Source organism: Aulonocara stuartgranti, assembly GCF_965226115.1.
Source record: "Aulonocara stuartgranti genome assembly, chromosome: 19".
In the NCBI taxonomy this organism is placed as follows: Eukaryota; Metazoa; Chordata; class Actinopteri; order Cichliformes; family Cichlidae; genus Aulonocara; species Aulonocara stuartgranti.
In genome coordinates this window covers 1,381,058-1,393,326 of record NC_138955.1, presented here as the reverse complement: position 1 = coordinate 1,393,326, position 12,269 = coordinate 1,381,058, and the positions used below count along the sequence as shown (strand labels likewise).

The 12,269-nt window shown below is 40.5% G+C and overlaps 1 protein-coding gene across 1 annotated transcript; it reads left to right on the top strand.

Annotated features, from left to right (window-relative positions):
* The first annotated feature begins 5,585 nt into the window (after nt 1–5,585).
* LOC309696000 (rho-related GTP-binding protein RhoV-like) lies at nt 5,586–10,687 on the top strand. The gene is made up of 4 exons (XM_082517027.1): nt 5,586–6,400; nt 8,649–9,762; nt 9,843–9,901; nt 9,986–10,687. The coding sequence occupies exons 2-4, from the start codon at nt 9,603–9,605 to the stop codon at nt 10,433–10,435; spliced, it is 669 nt and encodes a 222-aa protein (XP_082373153.1). The 5' UTR covers nt 5,586–6,400; nt 8,649–9,602; the 3' UTR covers nt 10,436–10,687.
* Nucleotides 10,688–12,269: the final 1,582 nt, after the last annotated feature.

Genomic DNA, 12,269 nt, shown 5'->3' with positions numbered 1-12,269 from the left:
AGTTCTGGGTCCAAATCTTTGTGTGCCATTTATTCTCACCGAGCTTGGTCTGATTCTTTGGTTTCTTTGTTTCTGTTTCTAAGTGATTACCCCTGCGCCCAGCATGCACTTTCTATTGTTGTTACTATGCTTAATTTTTCCAGCATTACATTAAAGAACAAAAGTGTTCCTCGAGATTCAGCGCTGGTCTCTGTTAGGTACAAACCACTGTCCAAGGTACAACGATAGTACCTGAAAGAGCATCACCCAAATGATAAGCCGGGGTTGACCATACAGTGACCCAATAAGATACTGTTTGCAGAAAAACAGTAAAGTGAAGCGAGCTATCAGTGTTGTCTGAGACGTGGCGTTTTCATTAAAACTAATGAGATTATCCAGATAAACAAGACAGAGTCATGTGTTTGTTAGTGGTTTTCTACACCCCATGTGGTCACATGTGGTACACAGAAACCTGGTACTGTGCAGTCCTGGTACAAGCTGTTCATGACAAAAATGTCAGATGACCGTGATGACTCAGAAAATATGAGTACTCGTTTCCCTTCAGTCCACGCCCAACATGCTTTTAATTTTTACTAGTCATGAGTTTACTAAAGAAAGAGACGCTAAATGAATCGAGAGTTTCTGTTTGCACAGCATTCAGTTTCTTCTTTTTTTGATGAGATTTTATTCTTCTTCCAGTCTATTCTTCAACGTATAAGTAAGGCTGCACCTCTACTTCTTGCCATGTTAGGATTTGAAGACACTAATACCTGTTGGGTGCATCCTTCTCCAGCTGGCACAGCAGGCCTTTATCATAAAGTTCTTTCATTCTTGAGTTTTTATTCATTTTTGTGCTTGGTTAGGTTTAAGCATCAAAACTACTTGGGAAAAGTAGTTATTGTAGTATGTTGTAGGAGGGTTGTTTTCACAGTTAAGCTAAGGAAATAATGACACTGACATGGATCTGAGGTCTATTACAGGCTTTGGTCTAACGCTGGGCTGTACACCACCTGATCAGTTTTTCCATGCATTTAATTACAAAAACTCAAGACAGCCTGAGTCACACGAATCATCGGCAATCACACGCTGTGTGCTCAATCTAAAGTATAATTATGGGAGCTACGACGACTGGTAACAGATAACATTTAATGGACTGATAGCATTCAAAGCAGATGTCTGCATGATTTACCGCTTACTGTGGCTATAACAATAAAGATAAGTCAGTCAATAAAACCTCTTTACCATACCAGTGTTTGGCAAAGTGCAGAGGAAATGTGAGACCTGGGATCAATATTCTTAGGAGGTAATTCTTCACCAACATATGTGCAAACATCTCCATATGTCTGACATTTTGCATTCTTTTTTTACTCTTAATTGCATTGCTATTTAAGCCCACAGAATTGGTTCTATGAAGCTTTTTCTTTTAATAAGTAAATTAAAAAGTAAAGTGCATATTTTGTGCTCCATGTGCATTGTGAACCACAATTTTAGGAAATTATGTTGTTAAAAAAGAGCCCTAGTTGTAAAGAACATTGACAATAACACAAAGAGACTGAGGTCATGTGCTCAGCACGTTCAAGCTGTTCTATCCACCACTACACAGAACAGTTGTCACGTCCCTAAAAAACACTGTTTCTTGTGTTTGGAGCCTCCACCTGCATGCTAATGTGTACTCAATCTGAACTCTTGACCTTGGTTTGGTCAGTCAATGGCTGATGGTCATCTTGGAAATATGTTAAAGAGAAAGTGATTAGGCCGCTAATGGAGTCCATCCACTTTAGAGCCCTTGCCCTCTTACACTGGATGGTCAGCTCTGTCTCCTGAGGGTCACCTCACCCCTCTATGAGAGGACCTGAGTGTTTTTTTGATTGGGAAGGCAACTTCATCGAAACAGGAAGACCATCTATTAATAAGACACAAATAATGTTTCAATCGTCTAATAGACGCAGAAGCTCGTACTTCACGTAGTAAGTGCATTATACGAAATATAAAGCTTTCAGGTTACTCAGATCAAAAGCGTAAATCTGACTTCTGGTTTGGGCCTGAGCTGCGTCTGATCTGGTTACATGTGGCAGAAGAGAAAGATCACAGTTGGTATTCATCCATCATTGTGCGGCAATCAACACAACTCATTCATTATCACTAGCAGTTTGCATGAAAAGTGTTTCTTCTCGTCAAAGCAGAACATGACTCATGTGGGCTGGATCTCTTAATTCAATCTGCACAGAGCAGGAACGGGGACCTGCTGCCTCGATCCCTGAGGAACGTCACTTTTGCACCACTTAATTTCATTTCCCTAATCTCATTTACACCCAAACTCACCGCGGTGTCACTGGTCTGGCCGAGGGGTGTTGTGCACTGAGGTGAGAGTTTCTAAATGTACGCAATCTGACTTTAAATCCAAAACACCACAATAACTGTTAAAATTACTCTACGCTGCTTTGTGTGATGTATAATCATGAATCGGGATGCCAGTGGTAGCAGGGCCAGTCTATTTGCCATCCTAATAACGAGCAATGAACACACACAGCACAGCTGCTCTTGAGTAATTACTGAGGAAATGAAAAAGAAAGAAATGTCACAGATGTTTGCACTCTGTTCTGAGTGACACCGTGAATACAACTTTTCATATTTCCTCTACTCTTTGGCAAAGAGTGTGGCAGGGAGCAGTTATTGAATGTCCTATCTTTATTGTTGTAGCTATAATGAGAGCTGCTGGAGGCAGTCGTAAATTATCAGTGCTCTAATGTGGCTCGATCGAGCTCTTACTCCAAATAAAACAGTCTTTATGAACTGGCAGATGCTCTGGGCAGCTTCAGTCAGTCACACCCAGAATGTACTGTCCCTGACACACATCACACCAAAAAAGTATCGGTGGAGTGTGGTACTTGGCATTGACAACAAAGAACAGAATTGGTTTTGAAGGAACAAATTAATTATAGGGTGTACTCTTACAGACAAATACTACATAAACAACGCCTGAGTCATCGGAATTTTTTGGTTGGAACATTTTGTAGCAGGTTTGGCATCTGGTCACTGCATCGTAACACTGGAAAGCAAAACAAACAAACAAGAAAACCAAAAACGAAGTTCACCCACACAGCAAAATCTCCAGTGTGAAATTAACACTGGAGAGTGTCTATATGGGTCCACACCTCTGAGTGTTAAATACAACACTGTTGAGTGTTAAATTAACACTTTTGACAGTGTTATATGTTTAAAAGTAACCTAGTCAGTTTTGAAGATCAACAATGGCTAACACTGAGCAGTGCTGATTTTCTAACACTGGAAAATAACTCAAAATGTTAGAAATATTTTAATTGATGAAATATGTTCATCTACTGGCTCATTTCAGACACTACGAGGTCTCCAAGCTCTCAGGTAGCTTGACTTGATTTCTCAGAGTGAATCAAAAGGCCCTGGAGGTTTCCGGCCATTTTTCTCTTGAGTGTTTTCTCTCAAAGAACAGGAAAGGCTGCTCTGTTTCCCACACACTCACAGAGGTTCCATATCAGTGCTATTTTACAGGACAGCAGTTAATAATCAAGCAGCTGCAGGGTCACTGTAACTTTGTCTTTAATCTGAAAGACTGTGCTTAACCAAAAATGCTGGTCTGAAGTTTTCTAGAGGGAATACTATCTTTAAACCCAACCAACCATCCACCCATTATCTTCCAATAAATCCATTCAGGGTTTCAGGGGGCTGGGGCAGAACTCTACGAGTTAGGTACTCATGGATTTATAAGGGACTTATTTAGCGCTGTTTAATAAAAGCCAACTGTGTAGTTCATATGATAGTGCGAGCATTTCACTCACTTTGCTGTGATATTTGACATGATATTTAAGTGTGTAATCTTAGAAGTGAAATCCACAAATGATACTCTGTGTTTGTCTGTGATGTTGTGTCCATTTGGAAAGTTCATGTTCTCATGTTAGTCAGCCAATTACAGCAGAGCTTCCTGTTTGAAGAGATTGTAATCAGGCCTTGGGAGAACATATGCTGTGTGGATTGATGCAGAGCCAGTTGAAACTAAAATAAGGAGAAAGCACAGATGCTTCCAAAGGCCAAAGGGTGAAACCTCTGTTGATGTTGTTATCAATTTCATAAATGAATTATTGTGATTTGCAGGCCTTTCTGACAACAGGGTTCCTGAATATTATGGCAAAAGTAAGACTGAGATGATGCCATCAGTGACTCACCTGGAAACTAAAAGGTTCAGGTTTTCCATTTCTATAAATGAGAGCAGTCAACAATCCAGATTAAAGCTGTCAGCTATGTGACGTAACCATAAAAAATACATGGGAATATCCAGCAGCTGGTTTTGTATTTGCATTGTGTAGCAGCTGGAAACTTTTCCTAACAAGTGTCTGAGAGAGTCTGCCAGAAAACATTTTGTTTGCAGGTAAAGATAACTACAAAATGGCAAAACAAAGTAACCGAACTACTGCAAATGTTCACAATGTTCCTCACACGAGTTTCTGCAAATTTAGTCAACCTGCGAGTTTTATTACATGTTCACAGTGTGAGGATGATCATGTGAATGTGCCCATTCACAGGCAGCTGGGGGCTTCCCTGCAGTATGTTGAACATGGTCATGTATGGTTCATCATGGTGACGCTAAAACACACCTGTGAATCTGAGGTTTGTTCAGATCTGATCCGTTCTTCATCCTTCTCTCGTGGAAGTGTGTGAAAACTAGAATATATACCAGCATCTTTAAAAAAATCAGAAACCTGTGTAAACCCACATTTGTACTTTAGGAAAAACATATATTAGCTCAGCTTATATTTTTGTTACGGAGCCAGGTCACCTGCTGGCCGTACCTTTATACGTACTGCATAAATGTAAGTTCAGTATCAGTATTCTCAACTAAGTTCCGAGGAATTTCAAAACTATACCATGGAGTCCACTGTGTGGAAATATCAGCATTAGCTGACTGATTTTTAGAACTTCATTCAATATTTTTTTTCATTCATATCTACAAAGCTAGTAAATGTGTAACTGCCAGGCTGCACATGAGCTAGTTTAAACTAAACGTTTCTCTGCAAATATCGATATAACATCCATAAATATTGATTAGTAAATGCATGTGAATCAACATAAAAGAAAGCTATTATTTATCCTTCTTAGAGTGATCTAATTCTTATTTTTAATTCAGACAACAAAATCTTCTCATAGTTTTAATATTGCTCAGTTGTGACTCATGTAAAGTCCCAGCAGGCGTAACATGTCGACGTTTTGTCTCGTCCCGCAGCGTTCCCGAGGAACGCGAAAGGAGACCTTCGGCGTTCTTATGGTACGCGGCGGGTTATGGCTGGAATCCAGTGCAATGACGCTCCCGCGGTAATGGACGTTCCAGCCCTAACCATAACCTTATTCCTGATCTTAACCAGGACTATAATGATGTTAAATAGCGTGTTTCGAAGCGATTTGAAGAAAAAGAGCGAACATGTGTAGACGGAGTCCAGACGGTTCTCATGTCCTCTTTTTTCCGAGGTCGTCATTTAGGAACGTGGTGGGTAGCCGAAAGCGTAATATGTTGACGATTTGTCACCTAGCCTAAAATGTTACGCTTTGGGAGTGAGAACGTGTTGCAGAAAGAAGATCAATCGATATCTACAGAAATTCATCAACTTGTCCTAAAGCCACTTTGCATAGAGGATGATTTAGAAAACATTTTTCAGGGCTTTTAAATGTGTGTTAATAATCCACATTCCCATGGTGCAGACAAATAAATATTTTTTTTAGTTTTTGAACAGGTTCATGGGAGAGCAGCTCTTTTTTCACTGAGGGCAGAGGACAGACCCCTTACGATGCTCTCTGGAGGGTAAAGTGGGATTAGTCTGCTGCTTCTGGACCCCAGCAAGGATTTAATGGAGCAGAGGTAACTAAATTGGCATGGGTTCTTGCTGGCTAACAAAAGCCCCCAAAATCATTAAGCTTTACTTAAAAATTGGGGCAGGATGACTTACCATAAGCTGGCTCAGATCCAAATGGCTACAATGTCAATCCAGATTAACTGAAAATGCACTGATACCACAGTGCATCTCAATAACTGGCAACAAGGCAAGAATACAAGCAAGGGTCATGTGCAGAACAGACGAAATCCACACAAGTCTCAACGTGAATCACTTTGTGTGGTGAGCATAAGGTGCGAGAATTTGAGATTCACTGAGAAGAGGGCCGCAAAAAAACTGAAGCGGTATCATCACACTAACCCAGCTCCCTACTATCCCTGCACTACTAAAAACAAGTCCAGGTCTGAAACTCATTTATAAACTGGAAGGTCACTCCTACTATATGAACAGTGCCTGGCACAGACTTCCTTCGTCATTTTTGTCTAGCGCTAATAAAAAGTTGAAAGTTTTGAGATGGTGTCAACAACATCAGGACGAAATGTTCCTTTCACTCCCTTGAGCTGGTACGTGTGAGTTCCTCAAGCTTCGCTCTTCTGGACAGAGACCTCGAGGTTGTGTTTTTTATACTAATATGCTGAAGCAATAGAGTAAGTTATGTCAAAAATGTACCTCCTTAACTTAGCATGTTAGTTTTTATGATTGTCTGGCATATCTGCTTTGGGAGTTAGCATTTATTAAAGTATTTAGTACAGCTGCTAGATTAGGTTTTCTCATAGATTCAGAGTGGAGCATGTTAGTGAGGGCCGCACGGAGAAGACTGAACACACAAAGCACTGTTTTGTGAGTGTTTATAATTGGACTTTTCAGAGAACAGTGGTTTATACTAGAACAACTTAAGTTTAATGACGTATAAGGTAAAGTGTTCCTGTTATGTGGAGTGTGATGGATGCACCCCTCCTGCTCTAATCCTCATCTACTTAAAATGAGATACAGGAAATGTTATGCAAATGGCTTGTTTATCAATCCATGTCGGCATCAGCCACTTGTTTTGTGGCCTGAGAGTGCCATGCTGAGCTCCGGCTTAGGGGGCAGCATAATCTTTTAACACCTATCTGGCAGAGATTCCCTATTGTTGTCAGATTTGATATGAGACAGGAAGTGCAGGCAGATGTTGAGTTTATTTTTAAAATACTGGGCTAATAGTTTGGGTCGAGACGGATGCGTTTGTGCTGATCTCAAACTATGCCTTTAAATAAATAGACTGCAGTCAGAGCACACTGACAAGATTTATCACTACATATTGAAGGTGTGGAATTTGAAGTGAGCTCTATGCATGCCAGAGGGCTCTCCTAAGCCACACACACAGAGAGTCTCTTCCTAAGCAGATTACCTAAATAAATCTATGTCGGTATTCACTTCTGCATGTCTAGTTATACAAAAATAGACCGTGGGAATGCATAGACTAAACATGTTTATAGCAACGTATGCATCCCAGGACACTGAGCCATTAACACTCTGCTGACATCTGCTGCACGAGTTAAGGGTGATGCAAGCCTTTCACAGACATTTGCTTCTATTTGAAAAGCTCTGTGACAGATCTGAGATGATAAAAGAAAGTTACAGAAAAACAATCTTTGGATGCAAGGGTATTTAAAGACGACTTCCTGCATTTGACATTTACCTTGGATTAAGGAACAGCACATTGTGACTCACAGCTGTCAAAGGTGTAGCATGGGAGTTGAGCAAGCAGAATGATTTGTATGGAGAGGAGGTGGGGTGGGGACCAGATGTTGTCCTCCTACCACGGGGAATAAACTCTATCACTCGCACCGCAGGTGGTGGGAAAAGGGGGGAGAGAAAGGGAGAAGAGAAAGAGTAAGTGAGAAACAACGGCAAACAGGAAGCAGAGACCTTACAACACAATGCTCGCAGAGTTTCCTGCAGGTTCAGACAGATAAGGAGCAACACTTTGTTTAAAGCTGCAGTTTCAACCCCCCAAACGTTTCCCGGGCTCTAAAATATGTTGCGCCGCTTGCTGGTACAATTCTTCTGCAGTACAGCTGTGATATGTTGGAGTGCAAAATTTGGATTGTTTGCGAGGGAAACAAGCTCAAGGCTCAGTGCAAATGTTGCAACAAGACATGACTGCAATAGCAAGTTCAATTAAGGAAAAGTACAGTAAGATAATAACCAATTATTTTTGCAGACATTACTAATATTACCATAATGGCTTTTTTGTAAGGTCAGAGACTGGCCTTAAAAGTGTGGCGTAATGTAATCTAGATGCTGGATCATAAAAAAATGACTCCAGCTGCATTATAAACCAATTATAAATCAGTTGTGCAGAAGAGGTTTTCCAAGCCAAAGTTTTATTAATTTATGATTTTTTGTATTTGGTCAAAACTTCCATAACGTCAGGCTTAAAATGCTTTAAATAACTTATTTAATGCATTTGGTATTTCTGCCTAGAAACACAAATCAAATGCATGATGGGAATTCAGACAAACTACAGACTTCACAATTAAGCAGTTTCCCCTGAACTAAGGCCAGCATGTGATCAAAGAATTATCAGTGTGAGCTCCTTTAACGTACTGTGATTAGTTATACTAGCAGAGTAATATGCTGAGTTTCTGCAGATGTGGAAGTCGCTGAATTGCAGATGCAGTCTGTATGAGTGTGTTTGCAACAGAGGAAATGTAAATATGAGATTTAAAAAATATATATTTGGGATTTGTGTGTGTGTGTGTGTGTGTGTGTGTGTGTGTGTGTGTGTGTGTGTGTGTGTGTGTGTGTGTGTATTTATGAACCCAGTCACCCTGAAAAAAAAAAAAGACAGATGGGACCTGACGTCACTACTATGAACTGGACTTGATGACAAACAATGACCTCCACTACTTCCCTTCAGCTCTGCTCTTTGCTCTTTGCGTGGAAGAGTAAAGCTGGTATTGAAATGTAATGTATATACCCAATGAAAACAAACCGGCCTGAGAAATGTTGTTTGGAGCTTCTGGGTGCTGAATATTTCGCTGTGTACTGATTAAAGGAATATTAAAATGAAAAAAAAAACGGTAAGCTTATTTTCTGTCACTTCAGAAAATAAAAAATAATTTTCTGAAAGTTGTGAATGAGTCAGAATAATTACCTTTTCTGGTTCGTTTCACGAAATCAAGAAACTGCACCTGAGTGAAGCACCGTGAAGTACCCGCTCCATGCTGGAGCAACACTGCCCTCTAGTGGCCGGCGATGGTATTACATCACTGTCGCGCGAACATAATGCATCTCCGCACAGAAGAGAATTTAGGAGTTCGTAAATCTACTCTCGCGATAATATCGACGTTATTACTACAGCTGTTCACGTTAGTATATTCAGAATTGGGCATGTATAGAGTTTGTAAAGTCTTCCACAAATTTGTGTGTGTTAAGTTTACACATTTACAAACAAGCACTCTGCGAAATAAAATTAATTATCCTCTTATGCCGTCTTTAACGTCCAGTTAAGTGACCTTTATTGGATGAGTCACATCGAGTGTTTGGTGGGAGTGACTATGTAAATCTGCATCAAACGGAAACAGTCAAAGTGTTGAGAAGAGGTCACTCATCTGATTGGGCGCCTTTGTTCTTTCAAATCGAGGTGGCCTTCTCCCTTTATTGCCACTAACAGGCCCCCGGGGTGGAAGAAGACATGTTTTACATTAGTGCTGCACTCCTGCATAGACTTTCGCACTGCTGGGATTCTAAGATAGTGCAGTGATAATATAAGGGAAGATGGCCTGTCATAGAACTGATAAAGCAAACAGAATGAGAGAAGAAGTGAGCTGCATGCTGGTTGGTGATGGAGCAGTGGGAAAAACCAGCATGGTTATCAGTTACATCTTCAATGGATACAACACTGAGTACAGGCAAACTGCATTTGATGTTTTCACAGGTAAGTGAAGGAGCTCTTTTATTTAAAGGTCAGATATTTCACCCAGCAATAAAGCCTGCTTGTCTCTACCTAACGTCCAGGATTAGTTCATGTGAATGGAATCCCAACCCACATTAAGCTGATAGATACTGCTGGACAGGTAATTATCACATATCACAGTTTTTTTTTTCTAAACAGACAAGTGGGTCCAGTGCTTCTCATCTCTCAATGTTTGATCTATCAGGAGATGTTTGGCCATCTGCGCTCTCTGTGCTATGCCCATGTGGACGTCTTCATCCTCTGCTTCAGCCTCGTCAACCCCATCTCATTTGACAATATCACCTCCAAATGGATCCCACAGATTCGAGCCGCCAACCCAATCTCCCCCATCGTTCTGGTTGGAACTCAGTCAGACCTTCGACACAGTGTGGACGTCCTCATTCATCTGAACCAGCGGGGCACCAGACCGGTGCTCTTTAACAAGGCCAGACGGCTCGCGAGCAGGATCAGAGCTCATGACTACGTGGAGTGCTCGGCTCTCACACAGCACAACCTTAAAGACGCCTTTGACTGTGCTGTATTTGCTGCCATTAAGCACAAGCACGGTGGCACTAAATACAAAAAGCTCAATTTGCTTAACAGTTTAAAGTCTCTTTATGATGGTGGATGGAGGAAAATCTTTAGATTCTTGTGATCTGAAATCCAAAGTGCAGAGCGGGTATCCTCACTCGACCGTAACAAACCATGATTTTTGTTTTTTTAAACAAAGTGTCTGTCTACAAATTGTGGGCTGTGGATTTAAAGAACTGATCTCAAAATCTCCATCTTTGTGTGAAATGTGACAAACCGGACAAACGGTGACTTCAGCCAGCTACACTTCCTCTCTTTATACCTTTGTGTTTCTTGTTTCATATTTTGGCTGTTGTTGTTATTATTTATATTTCTGTGTGCTAGGTAAGTTTTGTAATAAATGGATTAAGAAATGCAGTGGTTGTGATTTGCTTGCTTTCAAAAAGACAACATCAAATTTAAGGATTTGCCTTTAGAAGTTACTGTCAGTGAAGAAACGGAGGGAAAGCGCAGACTGGCATTTAGGACAAATGGTCCCCTGCTGCTGCTTTGAAGTGCTACTTTACAAGATAAAAGCCATTTAAATCCATCCTGAGCCTGAAGCCTGACGATGGGACTTGTTTCCCAAACCTACTTTTAAAACACCCACCCACATTTTCCTAGCTATGGCGATGATTGGTAATGGAGTTTTAATTTCAGTGATTAGATTAAGGATAAGATTTGGCCAACTAGAAGCAACAGGTAGATTTGGATTAGATATTAATTTAAAGAGATATTTAGAGCTTTTCACAATGTTGTGCTTAACAGGACATTATCGTAGACCATGGGCTAGACCAACTGGTTGTTCTGTCAGTGTACGGTAATTTAAATGCACTTTTAAGATAAGAGAGAGATAAGATAAGATAAAACTTTATTAATCCCTCGGGTGGGTTCCTCTGGGAAATTCGGTTTCCAAAAAAGCACAGCACCGACAGAAGTTACAGAGTTACAGAATATTATATATATATATATACACATATATAAATACAGAGACATATATACATAAAATATACAAAGGGGATAAATAGAATAAATAGGAATAAAAATACAAGTGAAATTGCACATTTCAAGTCTATTGCACCGTTGACTATTAACAAAAGTATTGCACAGTGAGGTGCAGAGGCACTACAGCTTAGTTGTTCCCCCCTCCTTTGTCCTCCTGTTTCCCCTCCCTCTCCCCTCCCTCTCCCCTCCAGAGAGGAGTTAAACAGTCTGATGGCGTGTGGGACAAAGGAGTTTTTAAGTCTGTTAGTTCTTGTCTTTGGAAGAAATCCCAAATTAATTAATCCCTGCAGTATGTGAATATAATAAAAAGAAGTGCAATTTCAAGAGTATGTTTCAGTTTTTCTACTTGATAAAGAAATGCTGTGGTTGACTAATGAAATCTGCCAACATTACTCTTTGGACTTAAATTGTAAAATTACAGAAATATAACTTTTTGGGCCAAATTGGAGTTTTTGCTTTATGTTTGACACACCTGGTCTATATGACATTTATATCCATATTTATATCCAGTTTATATCCATATTTATATCCAGTAGATATCATCTCTTGCAGATCTCAGTGTTATCTGCAAATGTTACAGTTCATGCAGACTCCTGCCTCACCTCATCTGTCAGCCTGTCCGTCTCCACTACAAACAAGAAGGGGCTCACAGCCGATCCTATCCCCACCTTGAAGCCATCTGTCACTCCTACTGCACACCTCACCACTCTCTTCCTGTCCTTGTCATGTCCCTGCACAACCCTCACATACTTGTCTGCCATTCCTGACTTCCTCATGTAGTACCACAGTTCCTCTTTTGGTACCTGCCTATCAGCTTTCTCTAGATCCACAAAGACACAGTGCAATTTCTTACCACCTTCTCTATACTCCTCCATCAACACTCTCAAAGCAAACATCACATTGTAGTGTTCTTT